At 32.0% G+C, this 23,323-nt stretch overlaps 1 protein-coding gene across 6 annotated transcripts in view; it reads left to right on the top strand.

The window, feature by feature from the left end:
* The window catches only part of LOC127708089 (cytohesin-1-like), a 40,310-nt gene extending 23,734 nt beyond the window's left edge, over nt 1–16,576 (top strand). For 4 of the 6 annotated variants that reach the window (XM_052212909.1, XM_052212910.1, XM_052212906.1 and 1 more), the window contains 6 exons: nt 2,017–2,165; nt 2,775–2,886; nt 9,852–9,928; nt 11,245–11,401; nt 11,810–11,879; nt 13,272–16,576. In XM_052212909.1, the coding sequence (XP_052068869.1) occupies nt 2,017–2,165; nt 2,775–2,886; nt 9,852–9,928; nt 11,245–11,401; nt 11,810–11,879; nt 13,272–13,344 (638 nt within the window). In that variant the 3' untranslated portion in view covers nt 13,345–16,576. Of the gene's footprint in view, nt 1–2,016; nt 2,166–2,774; nt 2,887–9,851; nt 9,929–11,244; nt 11,402–11,809; nt 11,884–13,271 lie in introns of those variants that run through there. The other 2 variants (XM_052212911.1, XM_052212908.1) reach the window with 1 other exon arrangement.
* The last annotated feature ends 6,747 nt before the right edge of the window (nt 16,577–23,323 follow it).

Raw genomic sequence — 23,323 nt, 5'->3', positions numbered from 1 at the left:
CTTCTTAATTGACTTAATCAAAACCATATAAATATCCCTGATAAAGTGTTTTCCAGCATTCCAGATTTGTATGCCCCCGTCGCAGCAGAGGTATCATTAAGTTTTACCCTTGTCCTTCTGTACATCTGTCCGTCCATACGCCCCAAAATTGATTTTCGTTCTTTAACTTTAGTTTGCCTCAACCAAATGTTATGAAACTTATACACAATGCTTATTACCACAAAACACAGATCAAGTTTGAATTTTGGTGTTGTCACTTTTACTGTTCTAGAGTTATGCCCCTTTACAAATGGAAAAATTGCTGAATTTTTCTTTTCCCCTCTCTAACTTTAGTTTGCCTCAACCAAATGTTATGAAAATTATACACAATGCGTAATATTACCACAAAACTCAGATCAAGTACAAATTTGGGTAGCGTCACTTTACGGTTCTTGAATTATGTCCCTTTATAAAGTTACATGCAAGTGGGGGCATCATCTGTGTCCCATGGACACACATGGGACATATTCTCCATTTATTTCTGATATCACCTTATTATGTAGCAGATACATGTATAAAAAAAAATATGCCATTTAATTTTTCATCTAACCATGTTTAAAATCATGCTAATACACTTGGATACAAAGTAGTTTTCATACCAGGACTGTATTTTTAGAATATCTTTTATAACTAATTATGAAATTTTGAGGAAATGAGTGAATTTGATGAATTGCAGTGAATCGTCAACTACCATTTGTAAATGAAAATAACATTTAATAAATTTCGTGCATCTGAAGCTCTTTACTGGATTTACCTTCAACAGGAACTCTATAACCCAAACATTTGAAAGCCAAGGATGTAGAAATTCTTAAAAAGGTGAGGAGCTGTATGAACAAAAGGGAACTTAACAGTATAGCCAAATTATCTATTGTCAACTTTGCCTATAAAGGAAGTTGAACCTTTTAAAATTATTCACCTGTCGCAGTGGAGAGGGCATTGAAGTGTTACCCTTGTCCATCTGTACATCCTAAAATTAGTTTTCCGCTCTCTAACTTAAGTTTGCCTCATCCAGGTGTTATGAAACTTATAGTCATTGGTTATTACCACAAAACACAGATCAAGATTGAATTTAGGTTGCGTCACTTTTACTGTTCTAGAGTTATGCCCTTTACAAATGGAAAAATTGCTGAATTTTTCGTTTTTATTCTCTGACTTAAGTTTGCTTCAACCAAATGTTATGAAACTTTTACACTATGCTTATTACTACAAAACTCAGATCAAGATTGAATTTGGGTGGCATCACTTTTACCGTTCTTGAGTTATGTTCCTTTATAATGCTATATGAAGCGGGGGCACCATCTGTATCCCATGGACACGTTCTCCATTTATTTCATAATTGTAACAATTAATAGTAAGATCGCAAAAATTGTGACTACAATTCTGTTAATAATTGTTCCCAAATATATATTTCAGATACCTGTTATGTCCTTATTTTTAATGCATTAAACTGTTAATAGGTATACCTAATATATATTTCAGATACCTGTTATGTCCTTATTTATAATACATTAAACTGTTAATAGGTATACCTAATATATATTTCAGATACCTGTTATGTCCATAATACATTAAACTGTTAATAGGTATACCTAATATATATTTCAGATACCTGTTATGTCCTTATTTATAATACATTAAACTGTTAATAGGTATACCTAATATATATTTCAGATACCTGTTATGTCCTTATTTATAATACATTAAACTGTTAATAGGTATACCTAATATATATTTCAGATACCTGTTATGTCCATAATACATTAAACTGTTAATAGGTATACCTAATATATATTTCAGATACCTGTTATGTCCTTAATACATTGAACTGTTAATAGGTATACCTAATATATATTTCAGATACCTGTTATGTCCATAATACATAAAACTGTTAATAGGTATACAAAATATATATTTCAGATCCCTGTTATGTCTTTAATACATTAAACTGTTAATAGGTATACCTAATATGTATTTCAGATACCTGTTATGTCTTGTCATTTGCTATCATTATGTTGAATACAACTTTACACAACCCTGCAGTAAAAGACAAACCATCTGTTGAAAGATTTATAACTATGAATCGGGGCATAAATGATGGTGTGAATTTGCCTGATGAACTTCTTAAGGTAAGCTAAAATCTATGAAGAAAATATATATAGACATTAAATTGGTTTTTTTCCTTACTTATTAAGAAAGTATTAGTTCCTTACTGTTTACATATAGATCCTTGTGATTAGATATCAGTAGAGTTTGTCAACATTGTTGATTTTACACAAAAGGATATATAAATACTTTTAATGTAATTCTAGGGTGTGTAGTAAAGATTGTAAAATTAGGATGTGAAATAAAGAATTTAAAAATATTGTGTGAAATAAAGTATGTAAAATTAGGGTGTGAAAGAAAGAAAGTAAAATTGGGGTGTGAAAGAAAGAGTGTAAAATTGGGGTGTGAAATAAAGAATGTTAAATTAGGGTGTGAAATAAACAATGTAAAACTAGCATGTGAAATGAAACAACACCATTGTAAATAGGCTTTATTTAAGGTCTGTAACAAATGGCAAAATTTGAAGCCTGACTGCACATTTTTACCAAAAATTGTCAAAAAAATATTGGTTAAACAATAAGCTAGTGTTTACATAATGAACATCTTAAATAATCTAGAATACAACATATGTAACACAACAGTACTGATAAAATACTAAAACGTCAGTTACTGATTAATTCTTATCTACACAGAGTCTATATGAGAGTATAAAGAATGAACCATTTAAAATCCCAGAAGACGATGGAAATGATCTCATGCATACATTCTTCAATCCAGACAAAGAAGGCTGGCTATGGAAACAAGGTTAGTTGCTATATTTAGATTTTGAATGTCATCTTCATACAACAGTTACCAGTGTCAGATACTATTTTAACTACAGTAACCAGTGTCAGATACTTTCATGTTGTTCCAAAGACTATTACTCTTAATCCTAAAGAAATCGTTTTTTATTTCTGGTTTTTCATTTTTGGAATTGTACTCAATTAGAAGAATACAACACCCTAGTAATATTTGAGGAGTTGTTAGTTTTCTCAAGATGAAGTACAGCAATAAAAGTTCTGATCCTTTAATACATTGGTTATTTCCTAGTAAATCTTGAAATTTTATGTCTTGTCTACATCTACCTATACTCTTTCTTTCATAAGGTTGTCATTAAAAACAAAATTATCCTGGAAGACCTCTGGTAAACATAAGGGAAGGTTCCCTTAATCAGTTTGTTTTCCTTAGGACATTTTGTGAACAATTCAGACTACAATTTTTAAATAGCTCTTATAAACTTTACTTGAACTCATCAGTTGTAAGGAGATGTGGATAAGTTGTTGGTGATTTCACTATGAGTGAAAATCCCCGAAACCATCTACAATTATACCAGATTTTTTCCCCCATCAATCTTTATGAAATATTGAATTTAACCTTTAATTGATATGAATAATTTACATAAACTAAAGACTCTTACGAGCAAATAATCAGAAATAATGACTTCATTTCAAATGAAACACTTTTATCAAGTGATTTTCATTCCTTATTTGTTAAACAAGAAAGAAAAGAATTATCCTGATCTTATTTGTTTTGTAACAATAATTTCCTGTTGAAAATCATAATGTAGACTGAAAGTAAAAATAATTAATCTTCTTACAGACAGGGAAGATAAATATTAATGTACTATTGTTAAAGTTCATTAATGTACATACCGGGGTATATCCTTAATTGTTTGCTAAAATAGAACAATGTCTAAACAGGAAGTTAAATACTTGATTTGATTTTCAAATGAACACTCCTGTATTGTTTTTCTTGTAACCACAAATTTTTATGTAATAGTACATATATTTGTATGACATCCTCCTTGTTAATTCACTTATTTAAATGTAACTTTGTTATTGACTTGGATTGGAGCGTCATCTTATAAATATTTGAATAGCTTAGAGCCTCTAGGTAGAAATTCAAAGTGGACTGACAAGAAATTAAATAAATTTGTGTATGAATTTTGATGTATAAAGTTAATACCATAGGTGTGAACAACATTTATAAAACTAAAGGTATTGATGGGGCATCTTTAATTTCCTATAAAATACTCTTATTTCCATACACTCCCTTTATAGACAATCAAAAAGTAATCTGAACAGGAGTTCATGACAAGTTATTTCTTACACGTTGTATGTTACAACTTAAAGTGTATATACAGTTAATTTGCACAAGACGAAATAAAATTGAACAGGACAATTTATGCAATTGGTTCTTTAATACTAACACTGTGTCTATCAATCCTGCATGAGAAGATAGGTTAACAAAAGGGTGTGAATAAGAGCATGAATTTAAACAATCTCTGAAACAGTGGCGTCAGTTAATTGCTATACTTTTAGCTCTGCCACACAGTCATCTTGAATATTACAAAGCTCATATTCAACTGTCTATAATCTACTCAGTATCATTAGCTGTGGTATGTTAGGATTTTTTTCTATTCCTGTGATACGTAGGGGACAGACCTCTGTTTCAGAGATTTTAACTTATAAGCATGAAGAAAACTAACTACACTTAACTGACTAATAGATTTTTAGGGGCACCCACATCAAAAATGTTTGTTGAGAGTTGTCGGGAGCAAAATCTTAATCTATGATCCATGTCCACTTTTATAAATGATAGAAAAACACAGGTTCTATATATTATTTTTTTTTCACTTTGGTGCACCTCTAATATCTATCCCTAGAGTACTTGACAATTCTCAGTTGTGCTATATATATATACAAGGTTTAGTTGAATTTTCTTTGCTAAAAATAAATGGTGAAAATGTTTGAATTTAAAAAGAAGAGCAAAGTTAGGTTTTTAAAGTATCGGTATTTCTTATTATATGTTTTGTGAACTTCGGGTCACAACCATTATAGTAGTCAGAAGGTACCAATGACCAATCAAAAAGCCTTAGTCTGATACAGCAACTAAACAAAATGATAAAAACATATGATGGTATATGGTATGAGGGTCTTTTAAAACATACAAATGTCCCTACAGTAGGTAAGGCTCTCTAAATTACCTGACCTCTAAATAAGTTCTGAGTGAATTCAACAAAGGCTTTCTAAGATCTGCAATCAACAACATTTACTTTACTTTGATACCATTTAATTCAGTGTTACAGTTGAAAACAAAAGGGAACCTTGTATATTAGCCAAATTTACATATACAGCATAGAATTTAAGGAGTTTTGTCTGCAAACCAAAATAATCCCAGATTATACAGATAATATTAACATGTTGTTCTTTTATCAGGAGGTAAGAGAGGTGTAAGTGGTGAATGACTTTTGACCTTTTGTTTTATTTTGAACTTGTTCAGCTATTGCTGGGTATTACTGGTGTGCATGTTTTTTAGAAGGAGTTTTGTTTTTAGCATGTTTTTATTTGAATTTAAAACTAAATCACCTGCATCTCACATTTTCGTTAGATCTTAAAATATATTTTTAAAAAGAATAATTTGAATTTGGACATTATTTTCTTTAATGGAGTACCAGTAATTTATAAACAATGTTGCATCATGGGAATAGGCTTGTTATGAACGTCTCTGTTTATACCATGAAACTGAAATTAAATTTGGAATTGGTCCTCCCAATATATCTTGCTTGCTTTCACTTTTCATGATGGTGCAAATTTGAAAATGGAAAGGGGTGACAACTTCAGAGAGGCCTTAGAAAGAATAATTTATTTCTAATTTTCCAGGCCAATTATTAATTTTTATATGATACCTGGCTACAGAAGATCAATTTATGTCAGTTTTTGATTTCCAGAATTTGTAGGAGTTGAATGACATTTTTTATACGGCCGCAAAAAAATTTTTATGGTCTTATATTGGTATGACGTTGGCGTCGTCTTCGTCGTCGTCCGATGACACATTAGTTTTCGCACTCTAACTTTAGTTTAAGTAAATGGATCTCAATGAAATTTTACCATAAGGTTCAATACCACAAAAGGAAGGTGGGGATTGATTTTGGGGGTTATGGTACTCACAGTTAAGGAATTAGGGGCCAAAAAGGGGCAAAAAATAAGCATTTTTGTAACTTCCAGACATAACTTGTGTGTAAGTGTATGGATCTCTCTCTTACATTGTACCACAAGGTTCCATATCACAAAGGGAATGCTGGGATTGATTTTGGGGGTAATTGCCTCCAAATTTTAGGAATTAGGGGCCAAAAAGGGGCAAAAAACAAGCATGTTTCTAGTTTCATGACAATAACTTGTGTGTAAGTGTATGGATCTCACTGACATTGTATCACAAGGTTCCATATCACAAAGGGAATGCTGGGATTGATTTTGGGGGTAATTGCCTCCAAATTTTAGGAATTAGGGGCCAAAAAGGGGCAAAAAACAAGCATTTTTCTAGTTTCATGACAATAACTTGTGTGTAAGTGTATGGATCTTTATGAAATTGTACTACAAGGTTCCATATCACAAAGGGAAAGCTGGAATTGAGTTTGGGGGTAATTGTCCAAAAAGTTTAGGAATAAGGGGCCAAAAATAAGCATTTTTCTAGTTTCCAGACAATCACTTGTGTTCAAATGTATGGATCTCTGAAATTGTACTGCAAGGTACTATACCACAAAGGGAAGGCTGGGATTGATTTTGGGGGTAATTCCCTCAAAATTTTATTAATTAGGGGCCATAAAAGGGCAAAAAACAAGCATTTTTCTAGTTTCAGGACAATAACTTGTGTGTAAGTGTATGGATCTTTATGAAATTGTACTGCAAGGTTCCATATCACAAAGGGAAAGCTGGGTATGAGTTTGGGGGTAATTGACCTAAACGTTTAGGAATTTTGGGCCAAAAAGGGGCCAAAAAACAAGCATTTTTCTAGTTTCCAGACAATAACTTGTGTTCAAGTGTATGGATCTCTCTCAAATTGTACTGCAAGGTACCATACCACAAAGGGAAAGCTGGGATTGAGTTTGGGGGTGATGAATCATAAGTGGAATCAAAAAATTGGGGGGGGGGGGGGGGGGGGGGGGTTTCCTCATTTTCTTAAAAATTTTCCATTTTAAATTGGTTATTTCTGATTTATATATAAAAGCAAATAATAATGATATGGTTTGAATAGGTAAATTAAAAATTTTTAAGTTCTTAGACCACTTTCATTCTCTGTGAGAAACCTATGCTGTGTCAAATCCAAATTCAGTGCTGTATCAAGCTTGAATGTTGTGTCCATACTTGCCCCAACTGTTCATGGTTGGACCTCTGCGGTCGTATCAAGCTGCGCCCCAGCGGAGCATTTTATTTCATGTTATTAAATTATTACTGAAGTGAAATTTCATGATCATGATAATTAAGTGATTACCCAAGAAGTGTTTCATCTATATAGTTGTTTAGTATGGACTGTGGTTCTTGAACAAAAAGAAGACACTTTTATACCAAATTGTGCAGTCCAAAAGTTCAAACTTTATAGAAAAAAGAAGATTAGATTATTCATTCAAAATTACTTTGTAATTCTGTACATATATTTATACTTAATTCCAAAAGTTGTCCTTTATTCTTATATCTTGTGAGAGTTGTCGAGAATTTCAGAAAATTTATAATAATATATTTTTCAATTTAATGACTGATTGTTTGATTGATTGATTGTCGGTACATTGTATCATATTATGACGGAAAATTTAGCCCTTTAAAGTTGCAACATCTTCCTAGTCCTAAGGTTGTAGTGTGGCACTCTTCACACACACATCACACATGGTCCACAACTAGGCTTTCTTCATCATCATCACTTAATACACTTTTTCAGTTTAATGTCATAAAATGATTTTAAGCCAAATCAAAATTAGTACATTTAGTAATTTGGAGTATTTTAAATAAAACATTTTTTTTTATTGATGTTTGAGATATATATCTGAAGAATAATGTTTAAAGTTGTTGTCCTATATGTTGTTGTATATCAAACTATATTCCCACAACAGAAGAAATTCTTGCTGATAATTACAGTAAAATATGAAATAGATCTTCATCAACGCTCATTGCTTTGACATGCATAATCATATGTCTTCATTAATTAAGTAGTTAACACTGCCTGTAACAAAGATTTGATTTGATTTTGATTTTTGGTGTTTTAACGCCACTTTTAAGCACCGCTTTCGGGCTATTTCGTGGCGGCCAGTTTGTATTGGTGGAGGAAGCCGGAGAAAACCACCGACCTTCGATAGGAAAACTGACAATCCTAGTCAATTAAGATTGAAGTCGAGTGCACCCGCATGAGCGTTGTTCGAAATCACAACCTCAGTGTTGACTGGCTAGTGATTACAGTAGTAACTACTTAGACCACTCGGCCACCATGGCCCCTCCTGTAACAAAGTTGTAAGTGAAATTATTGAATGCACCATCAAAAATCAATATGGACTACTACACAAGTTTTATAAAAAGTTGTATCATGTTGCAAGTCATTTTTTTTTTTCATTTATTTAATTTAGCATAATGATGATGATATGGTGGAGGAAAATTAACATTTAACTCACTAAACTCTTTCAAAAAGATAAGATTGATTGTTGAGGTTTAACACCACTTTATACAATTAAGCTTCCTGGTAGTAAATTATGGAACATTATCTACCTTACAGGCTACTCAAACACAATTTGTAACATCTATGAAATTCTTTGGTATACCTAAATGTGCCAAACTGAATCGCTACTCAAACACAATTTGTAACATCTATCAAATTCTTTGGTATACCTAAATGTGCCAAACTGAATCCATTATAGTTGTACATTAGAAGACAAGTTTTTTTTTCTTAACAAATTAGAGAAAGTTTTGTTTATTGAACTAATTAATCTTTAAAAATCAAATCCATTTGCATGATCACATGGTAAAAAAGAATGAATAATTACTCTTATACATATAAAGTGTTATTAGCAAAATATTCTGCAAGCACTTGACTGCTTAATTCTTAAAAAAAATAACTTTTTGACCGTTGCATAAAGACAGTAGTGTATTATCTCTTCTGTTTAGTTAAGCTATTCCCTGCCACTGAAAGCTGCAACATATGCATTAATAAAAGGTAGTTTCTCCATAAAAAAAATAGTTCAGCGTATTACATTTAAATTCTAGACATTTGATTTTTAAGATGTTGTACTAGTCAGCTGTGATGGAAGATGTATTGACATGCATATAAAACTCTGACATCCACTTGTGTCTTTCTGAGGATTTATTTTTTTCTGTGTTTGATCAAATACAAAATCTAGATGCATCTTAAATATGCATGAAATTCAGATTTGCTTGTATTATATCATTCTATCGATAGTTATGCTTTTTGGCATAATAATGATTAAAGATACTGTGGATTCATTATTATTCGTTGGATCCCAATTTTCTTGGATTTGGTGGGTATAGGTAATCCACGAAATTAAATGCTCAACAAAGTATAAATTTTCTATTGGCATTTATACAGACTTTGGCAAAACCATGAAATCAAATATCCACGAAAATGCAATTTTACCTCAATCCACGAAAAATTGGTATCCACGAAAATAAATTAATCCACAGTAGAAATAATGTGAAAAAGAGTGTCCTTTTTGAATTAACCTTGCATGTTAAGGAAATGATAAAAGTTGGTGCAGTGAAATTGGTACTGTTAATAGAATTGCAAACTATATATAATGATTGGATTATTGGGGAATTTAATTTGTTTTTAGGAGTTATCACCCGTAAGAGAAAAAACAACATCAAAGCTTAAGGTTCGAAAAGATTAATTGGAATTCTATTCTGGTAGACCATTTAATAATCATTGAAGAATGATTTTATTTCTATTTTCAGGTGGTCGTGTTAAGAACTGGAAGAGGAGGTGGTTTATTCTCAATGACAATTGTCTTTACTATTTCCAGTTTACAACAGTAAGTCACTGCTAATACTAAATCTTTAACTATTTACAGTATTAATGCTACACAAAGACAACAACATCGTAGATTACTGCAAGGAAAATCTTTATTATGGTCTACATGTTTCGCCACTTACGGTGGCGTCTTCAGGACAATTTAAACATAGAAAATAAATACTGAAGTACATAAAATGCGGTGCATATGGGGTTACAAAGGTTAACAAGACGTAACGTCACAATAATAGATTTGACAACGTTAAAATGAAAGTGAAAGTAAAAGTTAATAATGAATTGTCAGTGTCTTTTCCAAAATGGACAACACCTCACAGGACATTCCGTACCATTCCAAAAGGTTTCACTCGGAAAGAGGTACTACTTCCAATTGCGTCGGGAATGTTGTATTAAAGATGTATGGTAGTCGCACATGTAGGGCATGGTTGAAGTTGTGGTGAATTGGTTACATTTTGCGGTTGTGGTACACTATCCATGTTGCAAGTTTATTTCAACAATAATCGTGCGGTTTACAGTATTGTTCTTTTCCACTTTTTGAAGTGGTTGGTATGTAGTGATTAGGATGTCCGTCCTTCTACCCCACTGTTGTATCTGCCTGCCACTGCTCATGAACCACATGACAGAATTTTGTTTGTTTCACAGAATCCTAATCGTGATGTGCTTTGCCCCATCCAAGTCATATCTTCCAACTTAATAAATTTTGGGATTTACTTCGGAATGACATGAACTTTTATAGTACACATTTGTATCTTCTTCCTCTTCTAAAACTCAAACTAAATTTTAATGAACTTTTCACAGAATATTTATATAATGCCATTGTACACCTACTAGAATTTTTATATCCGAAATTTTATTTGAGTTTCCCTTAGCAAATTATGGACTTCAAGGGGCATTGGCATTATTTTGTGAACTTTACTAGCAGTAGTTCTGTTTTAGTTTTTTTGAGTATTCCCTTGCAGGTTCTGAACAATAACTTTCCACTACTACTGAGTATTCTTTTACAGCTTACACTACTGTAAATTCAGAAATTATTGGGTGCATTTATTATTGCGATTTTTTAAGAATGGACAAAAATGTGAGTTTTATTTTTGCGATTTCGAAAAAAAAGTTCATACAGGTCTATGTTTCAGATATCAGAATGCGAGTTTTTATTATTGCGATACCCACCCAGTCGCATTATTTGCATTATTAAAAACCTCACAATAATTTTTGAATTTACAGTATTCATCTGCTATCAATTTCTCTGAAATGATAAATTCTATTTTGATTTTTTCAATAGCTATTTAAAAGAATGTTATGTATTATAATATACTTTTCTAGGACAAAGAGCCTAAAGGAATTATACCTCTAGAGAATATACAGGTCCGTGAGGTACCAACAGAGAAAGCGAACAAACCTAATTGTTTTGAGCTGTATACACCAGTACAAGACATCATCAAAGCATGTAAAATGGACAAAGAAGGCAAAGTGGTAGAAGGTATATAGATAAGTCATCTTATAACGTTTGCGTCTTTGTTGAATATGAGGTATTGGGACACATCAATGAGACAGCATTCTTACAATACAAACCAGTATAAGGTCAATGACATTTAAAACAGCTGATGAAAAATGTTTTCAACTAAAACCTTTCAGAAAGATGACACAAAACAGAACAAACTTATTATAATCACCGTAAAAATCTGTAAACCAGCTATAAATTAAAAAACCCTGGCCTAGCATTTGGATATGTTGGCAGATTTGACCAAAAAGTTTTGGTTCAATTTTAATTTTGTGGAATGGAAATTAGACAATGACATTTTAATGACAGTGTTTACATTCTATTTCATTTGTAGTTAAGAATGTTTTAGTAGATTGTAAACTTATATTATCAACACTGTCTTTGTAGGAAAACATAGTGTATATAGGATGTCTGCAGCCACTAAAGATGACAAAGATGAATGGATCAGATGTATAAAGTAAGTAGTATCATTGATAACAATGTCTTGACAATTTATTGATCGGATATCGGAGAAGCAGTTTATAAATACTTATTTGAATTTTTTGGTTTGCCAGGGAACTTTAAGGGATTTTCTTCACCTTGACAATTTCTTGAAGATCACTGAATCACACCCTACAGCAAGATCAAGATAGCTTGTAAGTTATTTCAACTTGATCGGGTAGACCTTGGTTAAGAGAGACAACTCTATATCAGTAATGGGATTGTAGGTTACTATAAACCATAAGGTCTTGTGGGTGCAGCCATTTCATGAAGATAACATGATATTCAGAATTAAGAGTATGGCTGATTTGTGGTTGTGTGGACCCAATATTTTTTATTACTAAACACTTTGTGCACTCCGAGTTATACCAAAGGCATAATAATGTATTTTTCTTAGCCCTAAGGACCTGAGAAGTCCTTTCTAAGCTGTGACAAGACACATATTTTTAAGTGCAGAATTGATAGGAAAGGGAGGTGGGGGCAGATTGTGTTAGGCAAGGAAGGTGGGTGCAGATTGTGTTAGGCAAGGGAGGTGGGTGAAGATTGTGTTAGGCAAGGGAGGTGGGTGCAGATTGTGTTAGGCAAGGGAGGTGGGTGCAGATTGTGTTAAGAAGAGCAACAGGAACCTATATTTTTATCTCGCCTGCAATGAAAGTCGGGGAAAGCGAAACATAGGGATTGCTTTTCCGGCGACAGCGTCAACAATTGTTAAGTTTTCTGCTTAAGTTAGTTTAATAGGAACTACTTGTGATAGATCATTGATATTTAATATAAAGTTGCATTACTATCAGTACGTATCAGTTTGATGACTATTTCGGGGCCCTTCCCCCTAGGTCATGGTCAACTTTGAAATGATTAGCAAATTTTCATAGTTTGATAGGATCTACTTGTGATAGATCAATGATATTTTGTATGAAGTTGCATTACTATCAGTTCAAATCAGTTTGACGATTATTTTCAGGCCCTGCCCACTATATTATGGTCCAGCGACTGAATTAATAAACCATATTGCTGTCCATCAGATGTCTTTTTCTGAATTTTATGCCGACAGGCGAGACATTTCTCTTGTGTCAACATTTTATTTAGATTTTAAAATTACTGTCATAATTATTTGTTTTGAAAAAGGCTATTATTTTCGCATATGGGGAAATCTATTGTAGTTTGAAATCTGTAAACGTTATTTTCATCAATGCTTTTCAAGCCCATGTGAAACAGAATTAAAAGCTGGGTAACTTAGAATTTTGGTATGTAATAATGAAAGTGGTTGACATAAATGTACTTGTGTTTGTTAAAAGTTATGTCTCTAACAATAAGTCGAACTCCTGGATTCAATTAATTGCATATAAAACTGTTATATATTCTGTTTCAGAGCTAGTATTAGTGAAAATCCATTCTATGACATGCTGGCAGCTAGAAGGAAGAAGGTGCTACACCAAAAATAAAGACATCTTTATAAAAAGATACATGTATATATTGTAAATATAGGTGTATATTTATGTAACTCACAGTTGTATATCAGGTTTATTGTTTAGAAGCTTTTAGACCTGTATAGTCATGTACAGCTTTTTTATAACTGCAAATGTTCGAGACATTTTATAAATTTATGGAAAAAACCTTGTCTTCCATTGTGATACAGGTTGCCTTCAGATTCTAATCAATTGTGATAAAAGGCCAAAATATAAAATAGATAAGTGTGTTTCTGGTCTCTCAAGCTTTGTTATATATGTATATCCTTAGAGTTCGTTGACAATTTTTGGTAAAGTATTTAAAAGTCATTATTTTCATTATTTTTTTAGAATAAATAAGTAGGATTTCTTTTATTAGCTATTAAAACAAAAATAACAAAATAGATCCTTTCCTATTTTTTAAAACTGAAATCTGAAACATGCTTTTTTGAGTTTGTCTTAAATTCATACATTCTTGGTAAAAAAAATTACTGATAGCAGAGAAACTCAGGAATCTAGTTATTATTATCTTATGTTAAGATAAACATCATATGAATTTTATGTTCATGGAAAAGTTGAATGGTAACCCAAGTTGTTTCTCATAAAAGCAGTTATTAAACAGTGCAGTTGTTTTATTTTTAATTATGTATATAGATATTTGTTTAACCATGAATATTATATCATTAATGTTGGAATTTGACTCACAGAGAACATCAGACTCTGCCAATTCATTACATTGAGTACAAATGAATTATTTAAAAAACAAGTCTATCACTGCTTAAAATTGCTAAACAAAATTTCATCATGCTTGATTGTTTTTTTTTTCAATTATCTACCCGTCTCAAGAAGAGATTATTACATTTTACACATCAAGTTGTAGAATCTGATTAAAATTTCTATGGTACTTTTGACGTTTTGTAGAGTGGTAGGAATTCTTGTAGATAGTTTCTGTGTGATTTCTCTGATATAGATGATGAGAAGTATGATATTATTTTTCAGGGTAACATGTTCATTGTTAACTGGCAGTTTCTGAATCTAAAGGACTCTGGGTAATTTTATTGTTTGAACCCAAAAATGAAAATAACGTTACGTCATTGGTTGAATTTCCATTGTTGAGGACGGTTTTGACCAATCACGACATCTTGTTATACACTTTTGTAAATATTAACCAGAATACATTAGATTCTGAAACGGCAAATTATCTTCTATACAACCAATTTATGTGTTATTCAAGTTTTTTGGTGACTAGTCAGTTCAATTAAGGTTTTATCAAGAGATATTCAAACAGTGTTGAAGTCATTGTTCATAGTTTTCAACATAATTTAAGTGTGAGTTAATCACCTTGGTCACCATGTTGGAAGGCAAACTGGTTGATTTTTCTTTTTAACTAACCAAATTAAAACATGTGATATAAGTAAGTCTGATAAGAGAAGCTTGCTTGTTTGTATTTATAAATTATACAAGGCTTACACAAATCAAAACTGTTTAGATATCTACCTTTTTTTTTTGAAGTCGGGCTGACCTCAAAGATTCATTGGACAATAGCAATAAAATTTAAGAAGAATTGACAACTTAAACAATTATTGCTTAGTATATAAATGATTTCTAGTGTTAGTGGTTAACTTTCGTAAAATAGGGCCATAGTAAAACATGATAGAAAATCTCACCAAAAACATGACAATGACATTACAATATTCATCTTAATCATGGGAACTGCAGAAAGTTGTATAGAATTCACTGTAAGATCATGAAATGAGGGGAAATAGCCATATACTGTTCTCCGAAGACTTTTATTAAAAGAACTGGACAAGAAATATGGTTTCCAAATAATTTATAACAAAACCCTATTGTTAGTTGGTTGAGATTTTCTTCTGTTTACAAATATGTAGAAATTCTCTATTTCTTTCAAGTATTAGCATGATTTGCTCACAATGTAATATACTCATATATAACCTAGTCATAATACATGTTATAATATATTGTGGAATTTTGTAAGCGTCTGTATTTTGTAAGTGTCTGTATGTTGTGAGCTTTTAATTATCTGTTGAAAGTTTTTTTTGTGTATAAGGAAACTGTTTGAATATTTGTACTTTAGTACGTTGTGAATGTGTAAATGTCTTGACTAAGAGAGAAATAATGATAATGTGTGAAAATGAACGTGTTTAATTGCTGAATAGAATGTATTAATGTAATATTATAAGTGTCCCTTAGTGATTGGTACTAAAATAATAAATTTAGTTTTTTTTTTTTTTTAAATGCAAATGAATTTATAAAGGTAAAGAACTGAAATGAATTAAGATGTGAGTTACCAGTTCCAATTGAAATTATATAAAGTATTAAACAATAGGGATCATTTCTTAAAATAGGATTAAGTAGTAATGGACAAGTGTGTCAAGCTGGTTGAGTCAATGATTTCTGTGTGTATGAAAGGAAAGTAAGTAATGGAAAATACATATTTTCAAAAATGTGATAAAGTTTTATAGTTTGAAAGTTACTGAATAAAAGTTGTGTGTTCATTGTTTGTAAATGTAATAAGTGTGCATTATACACAAAAGTGGGTTTAATTATAACATGGATATTTTTATTGTTGTATTTTATTAAACCTGTATTGAACATAATCTGTCACAGAAGTAGTGTAAATTCATATGCCAGTACTCAAGTTATAAATAAGTTTTGTACCAGAAATTAAAACAATTAAAAAATTACAAGAACAGACTGGTGCATTCAGTTGTAATTACGTTATATTTAAAAATTGTAATATTTCTATAATGAAGGTCTGAAAAAAATATGTGTAAAAACAAATCCCCCCCAAAAAAAACTTACACAAACTGGCTTTACAAATAGAACTAATTTAATGGTATTATTCAATAACTATAGCCACTCACAAGATCTCATTATTTCATTTTATCTGTGTATTTTGATTAACCATGTTCAACTAATGAGTAAGCATTACACAGATTTTAATAATCATTTTCATTTTAATGTCATCGTAGTAAGGCATAATTCATTATTCTTTGGATTTTATTTGATTTTATAAGACACAATAGATGAAGTCACTCATATATCAGGGAATACATAAAAAGATATATTTCATTATTCTCTGAATTTTATTTTATTTTATAAGATACAGTAATTGGAGAAAATCATTTTTAAATAAGTATACAAATAATAAAGAAATTTGAAATGTTATGCAAATGTAATCATGAAAAATAAAGATGATCCAATCTTATTATTATGTGATTATTATAGTCTTCTTTGGTAAAATGTTGTCTTACTCTAATTTTTTTTCCCTTCTACTTACAAAGTAACAATTTTTAGCTAACCTCGCTCATGTGTGCTTTTGTTTGTCAATTTGCATCTGCCATGCATATTAAGAGACAATTTTCATCTTTTCTTCTGAAACCATTATGCCATTTTGAACCAAATTTGGCAGAAACATTGTATGGAAGGTCCTTTACACAAATTCTTTATTTTTTTCCAATCTAATGAGATATATGACTTCAAGAGGCATTCTTTGATTCTGATCAGCCTATTTTGAATGATGATCAGGATGCAGCATTGTTGTCATTGGTGTGGATTAAAGCAACTATAGGTCAACATACAGCCTTCAACAATAGGCAAAACTTACAATGAAGAGTAAGCGTTAAAAGGCCCAGGCATGACAAAATGTAAAATAATTCAAAAGAGAAAACCATTGACCTGATTTATGTAAAAACTATAAGCAAACAAAAATGCTAAGTTGGCTGGAATGAACATCAGGTCTATGGATGGTGGCATTAAAGAGCACAAGGTCTACAGTAACATTAATTAAAATAAGGTCTACAGTGGCATTAATGGAAATAAGGCTGCAAAGGCATTAATAAATATAAGAAATCAAATTGTTGTCCAGACCATTTTTATGTATGCCTACTGATATGATATGATTTTGATAATGATGTCTTACAGATAGAGTTTGATTTTTGTTCCTGTTGACTCACTTTTAGCAGAATTTTGGCTTTTGGACCTGCTGAAAGTTGTACTTAACCTCACTTTTTTTCTGTGACTACAGATCCAGAGCTGACTTTCAGTGTGTTAGGGTATAATGACAACCAAGAGATAAACTTTGCATTTTGTTCTGATTTAGCAACTATTTGTGGGATTCCAGGTCAAATTTAAATAGCCGGTGATATCTTGTCATTCTATTTGACCAATTTTTCCCATTTAACAAGTACATAATGATTTTCTTTGTTTAAACCTATGAACAAAGATGCCAGTGTATGTCCCTGATACAACTATCCTTTTAATTGAATTCCCGGAAACCTACATTTATTGATAAGGCTGCAGGCAGTGGCATTCATGTTGCACTGACACCTCTGGTTTTTGTCGAGCCTGCAACTTCTGTTGCAGAAAGCTCGATATAGGGATAGTGATCTTTTGGCGGCGGCAGTGTTAATTAACTTCTTTAAAGCTTAATATTTCAGAAGGTAGAAGACCTGGATCCTTCATACTTTGTATATAGATGCCTTATGTTATGAAGTTTCCGTCTGTCATATGTCCATTGTCCTTGACCTCATTTTCATGGTTCAGTGACTACATGAAAAAAAAGTTAAGATTATTAGTATTCTTAATATCGCTCTTATTTTGAGTAGTAGGATAACTATATTTGGTATGTGCAAACCTTGCAAGGTCCTCATGCCTGTCAGACAGTTTTCACTTTACCTCAACCTCATTTCATGGATCATTGATCAAGGTTAAGTTTTCGTGGTCAAGTCCATATCTCAGATACTATAAGCAATAGGTCTACTTTATTTGGTGTATGGAATGATTGTAAGGTGTACATGTCCAACTGGAAGGTGTCATCTGACCTTGACCTCATTTTCATGGTTCAGTGGTTAAAGTTAAGTTTTTGTGTTTTGGTCTGTTTTTCTTATACTATATGCAATAGGTCAACTATATTAGGTTAATGTGATAGTTGTAGTGAAGCTTTATATTTAGGATTATCAACATTAAATCAATGGTCAGTAAAGAAGGCGTGTGCACTCTTGTGGTAAATAAAACTAATGAAAAAGTAGGTTAAAATGAACCTATATAACTAGTTAAGAGCCTGTGTCGCTCACCTAGGTCTATGTGCATCTTTAACATTGTAGACTACTGTTTACAGTTTCTATCTTATTTAGTTTTTGCCCAAAACACAAGAGGGTAAAAAAAATCGCTATTTAAGGGCAATCACTCCTTTCTACTAACTTTTTTTTGTAGAATGTGACCTGATTGTAGATCTTGTCTTGCTGATCATTTTTGTTATCTAAAGTTTCTATCTATCTTTTAAAGTTTTCAAGATAATAGGCAAAAACAGAAAAAAAAATTGTAAAAAAGGTCATTAAAGAGCAATAACTTCAATAACCAGATGACTGAAGAATTTAGCTATTAGACTTATTTGTAGATCTGGTCTTGCTAATCACTTATGCTGTTTTAAGTTTCTATTTATCTATTGTAGTTTTTAAGATTTTAGGCAAAAAAAAAACAATGGTAAAAATTGTCATTAAAGGGTAATAACTTTAATAAGGAATCGATTGACGATTTCTGCTTTATTAACTTATTTGAAGATCTTGTCTTGCTGATCAATTTTGCTGCTTGAAGTTTCTCTCTATCTATTATAGTTTTCAAGATAATAGGCAAAATCAAAAAAAAGTAGTAAAATTCGTAATTTTTGGGCAATAACTCCTTTAAGAAATTGTCTGGACAGTTTTGAAGTAAATAGATAATAGGCAGAGCTCAACATTCTGAACATTTTTGCCCCTGTAAGATTTTCTCTATTGATAGCGGTTTTCAAAATAATAGACAAAACTTAAATTTTATCCCATGTTCTATTTTTAACTGTCTGCCATCTTGGTTGGCAAAAGAGGGAGGAGGGGATGTCTCGCATGCGACAAAAGTTGCAGTATGCAAGACATGGGTATTACTATCCGGCATAAACTATTTTTATAAAGCGTTATATTTCAGAAGGTAGAAGACCTGGATGATTCATACCTTTTATGCAGATACCTTATGTTACAAAGATTCCTTCAGTCATATGCCCATTGTCCTTGACCTCATTTATATGGTTCAGTGACTGCTTGAAAAAAAATTAAAGTTTTTTCGTCATGTGAATTTCTCACTTATTATGAGTAATAGGATAACGATATTTGGTACATGGGTTCCTTGCAATGTCTACCTCATTTGAATGGTTCATTGGTCAATGTTAAGTTTATGTGTTTTGGTTTGTTTTTCAAGTACTGTAAGCAATAGGTCAACTATATTTGGTTTATGGAATGATTGTAAGGTGTACATGTCTGTCTTGCCGGTGTCATCTGACCTTGACCTCATTTTCATGGTTCATTGGTTAATGTTAAGTTTTTGTGTTTTGGTCTGTTTTTAGTCCCCTACCGAATAAGTCAAAGGGGACTTTAGTTTTTCACAACGTCTGTCGGTCCATCCATCAGTCCGGCAAATCAGTTTTCCATACTTTTTTTCGTCATACTTGAAGATATCGATTTGTTAATTGGTATATAGTTTTATCATTTGTTAACAAGTTACAGATCAAGTTTGAATTTTGTTCTGGTCTGATGATTTTGTGCAGAGTTATGGTCCTTGGAGTTAGAAAATTCACTCAAATAATCAGTTTTCCTCACTTTTTTTCGTCATGCTTGAAGATATTGATTTGATAATTGGTATATAGTTTTATCATGACAAGTTACAGATCAAGTTTGAATTTCTGCTCTGATGATTTTGTGCAGAGCTATGGTCCTTGGACTTCGAAAATTCACTTAAATAATAAGTTTTCCACACTTTTTTTCATCATGCTTGAAGATATTGACTTGATATTTGTTATATAGTTTACACCATGACATGTTATAGATCAAGTTAGCATATTGTTCTAGTACAATGAATAAAATAAAATGCTCCGCAGGGCGCAGCTTGATACGACCGCAGAGGTCGAACCCTGAACAGTTGGGGCAAGTATGGACACAACATTCAAGCTTGATACAGCTTTGCATTTGGATTGTGATTAAATATTTGACACAGCATAGGTTTCTGACACAGAATGAATGTGGTCTAAGAACTTAAAAATTTTAAATTGGACATTCACCTATTATGGTCCAATATCCAAAATCTAAATACATGGTTAGATTCAGCATATCAAAGAACCCCAAGAATTCAATTTTTGATGAAATCAAAAAAAGTTTAATTTTGGACCCTTTTGACCTCAATGTGGACACAGTTGACAACGGGGCCCAAAAATCAAAAATCTAAATACATGGTTAGATTCAGCATATCAAAGAACCCCATATATTCAATTTTTGTTGAAATCAAACAAAGTTTAATTTTGGACCCCAATTTGGACCAACTTGAAAACTGGGCCCATAATCAAAAATCTAAATACTTGTTTAGATTCAGCATATCAAAGAACCCTAAGAATTCAATTTTTGTTAAAATCAAACTAAGTTTAATTTTGGACCCTTTGGACCTTAATGTAGACCAATTTGAAAACGGAACCAAAAATTAAGAATCTAAATACACGGTTAGATTTGGCATATCAAAGAACCCCAATAATTCAATTTTTGATGAAATCAAACAAAGTTTAATTTTGGACCCTTTGGACCTAAATGTGGACCAATTTAAAAACAGGGCATAAAATCCAAAAACTAAATACACGGTTAGATTCAGCATATTAAAGAACCCCAAGAATTCAAGAATAAAACCCCATTGAAATTGGTCAAGAAATAAGCAATTTATATGAAGTATCTTCTTTTGCACAATACTGTGCAATTAAATATTTCTTGCTATTGCGCAATACTGTACAATTGACAATTTCTTGCTATTGCGCATACTGTGCTATTGGATATTTCTTGCTATTGCGCAATACTGTGCAATTGAAGATTTCTTGCTATTGAGCAATACTGTGCAATTGAAGATTTCTTGCTATTGTGCAATACTGTGCAATTGAAAATTTCTTGCTATTGCACAATACTTATTATATAATAATTTACACATCCTGTTTGGTGTGTATCTCCTACCATATCATTATTATTTGCTTTTAAATACAAATCAGAAATAACCAACTTAAAATGGAAAATTTTAAAAGAAAAAAAAAAGGAAAAAAGGAAAAAAAAAGGAAAAAAAAAAAAATCCCCCCCCCAAAATTTTTTGAACCCCCTTATGATTCATCACCCTCAAATTAATCCCAGCCTTCCCTTTGTGGTATGGTACCTTGCAGTACAATTTCAGAGAGATCCATACACTTGAACACAAGTTATTGTCTGGAAACTAGAAAAATGTGTTTTTTGGCCCCTTTTTGGCCCCAAATTCCTAAACATTTAGGGCAATTACCCCAAAACTCAAACCCAGCTTTCCCTTTGTGATATGGAACCTTGTAGTACAATTTCAGAAAGATCCATACACTTACACACAAGTTATTGTCCTGAAACTAGAAAAATGCTTGTTTTTTGCCCCTTTTTGGCCCCTAATTCCTAAAATATTGAGGCAATTATCCCCATCATCAATCCCAGCCTTCCATTTGTGGTATGGTACCTTGCAGTACAATTTCAGAGAGATCCATAAACTTGAACACAAGTTATTGTCTGGAAACTAAAAAAATGCTGATTTTTGGCCCCTTTTTGGCCTCCAATTCCTAAACGTTTCTGCAATTACCCCCAAACTCAATTCCAGCTTTCCCTTTGTGATATGGAACCTTGTAGTACAATTTCAGAAAGATCCATACACTTACACACAAGTTATTGTCATGAAACTAGATAAATGCTTGGTTTTTGCCCCTTTTTTGGCCCCTAATTCCTAAAATTTTGAGGCAATTACCCCAAAATCAATCCCAGCATTCCTTTTGTGATATGGAACCTTGTGGTACAATGTCAGAGAGATCCATACACTTAAACACAAGTTATGTCTGGAAGTTACAAAAATGCTTATTTTTGGCCCCTAATTCCTTTACTGTTGGTACCATAACCCCCAAAATCAATCCCAACCTTCCTTTTGTGGTAATGAACCTTGTGGTAAAATTTCATAGAGATCCATTCACTTAAACTAAAGTTAGAGTGCGAAAACCAATGTGTCTTCGGACGACGCAGGACGACGACGACAACGTCATACCAATATACGACCACAAAAATTTTTTTGCAGTCGTATAAAAATAACATTTTATAAATTTTGTGCATCCAAAGTGCTTTTCTAGATTTACATTTATATCAAGAATGCTCAAACCAACAAATTTGAAAGTTAAGGAGGATTAAATTCTTAGATATATCTCACAAAACATGTTTAACCCCACTGCATATGTGTGCCTGTCCCAAGTCAGGAGCCTCTGGCCTTTGTTAGTCTAGTATGTTTTTTTAATTTATGTTTTGGAGTTTAGTGTGACGTCCATTTTCACACTGAACTAGCACACAATTTTATTTAGGGGCCAGCTGAGGACCACCTCCGGGTGCGGGATTTTCTCGCTGCATTGAAGCCCATTGGTGGCCTTCGGCTGTTGTCTGCTTTTTGGTTGGGTTGTTGTCTCTTTGACATATTCCCCATTTCCATTCTTAATTTTACTAAATGATTATGATGTGATGAAAGCTGATTTATACAAAAATTTGGCCGAGTGTAAAATATAAGTCTTAGTGATAATCTTTTTTCTGACTGTGAACATACTCATTTACTGTATGGCACATCATGTAATAGATGGTCAGAGGTATGAATGTTAACTTTAACCAAATCAGTAGAGCATGGAAATTAGGCCAAAACTACATTGTACTGTAAATTCAGAAATTATTGCGAGGTTTTTATTAATGCGAATAATGCAACTGATTGAGAATCACAATAATAAGAACTCACATTATCATATCTGCTACATAGATACGTTTGCTGATTTTCAAGAAATCGCAATAATAAATGCACGTATTAATTTCTGAATTTACAGTAAAATGTTTGTCCATCACTGTAGATAATGCATACCTCTAAATGA

The sequence above is a fragment of the Mytilus californianus genome, unplaced genomic scaffold (assembly GCF_021869535.1).
Source record: "Mytilus californianus isolate M0D057914Y unplaced genomic scaffold, xbMytCali1.0.p SCAF_7, whole genome shotgun sequence".
In the NCBI taxonomy this organism is placed as follows: Eukaryota; Metazoa; Mollusca; class Bivalvia; order Mytilida; family Mytilidae; genus Mytilus; species Mytilus californianus.
The sequence above is the reverse complement of the archived record's forward strand: the minus strand, read 5'-3'. Positions and strand labels throughout refer to the sequence as shown.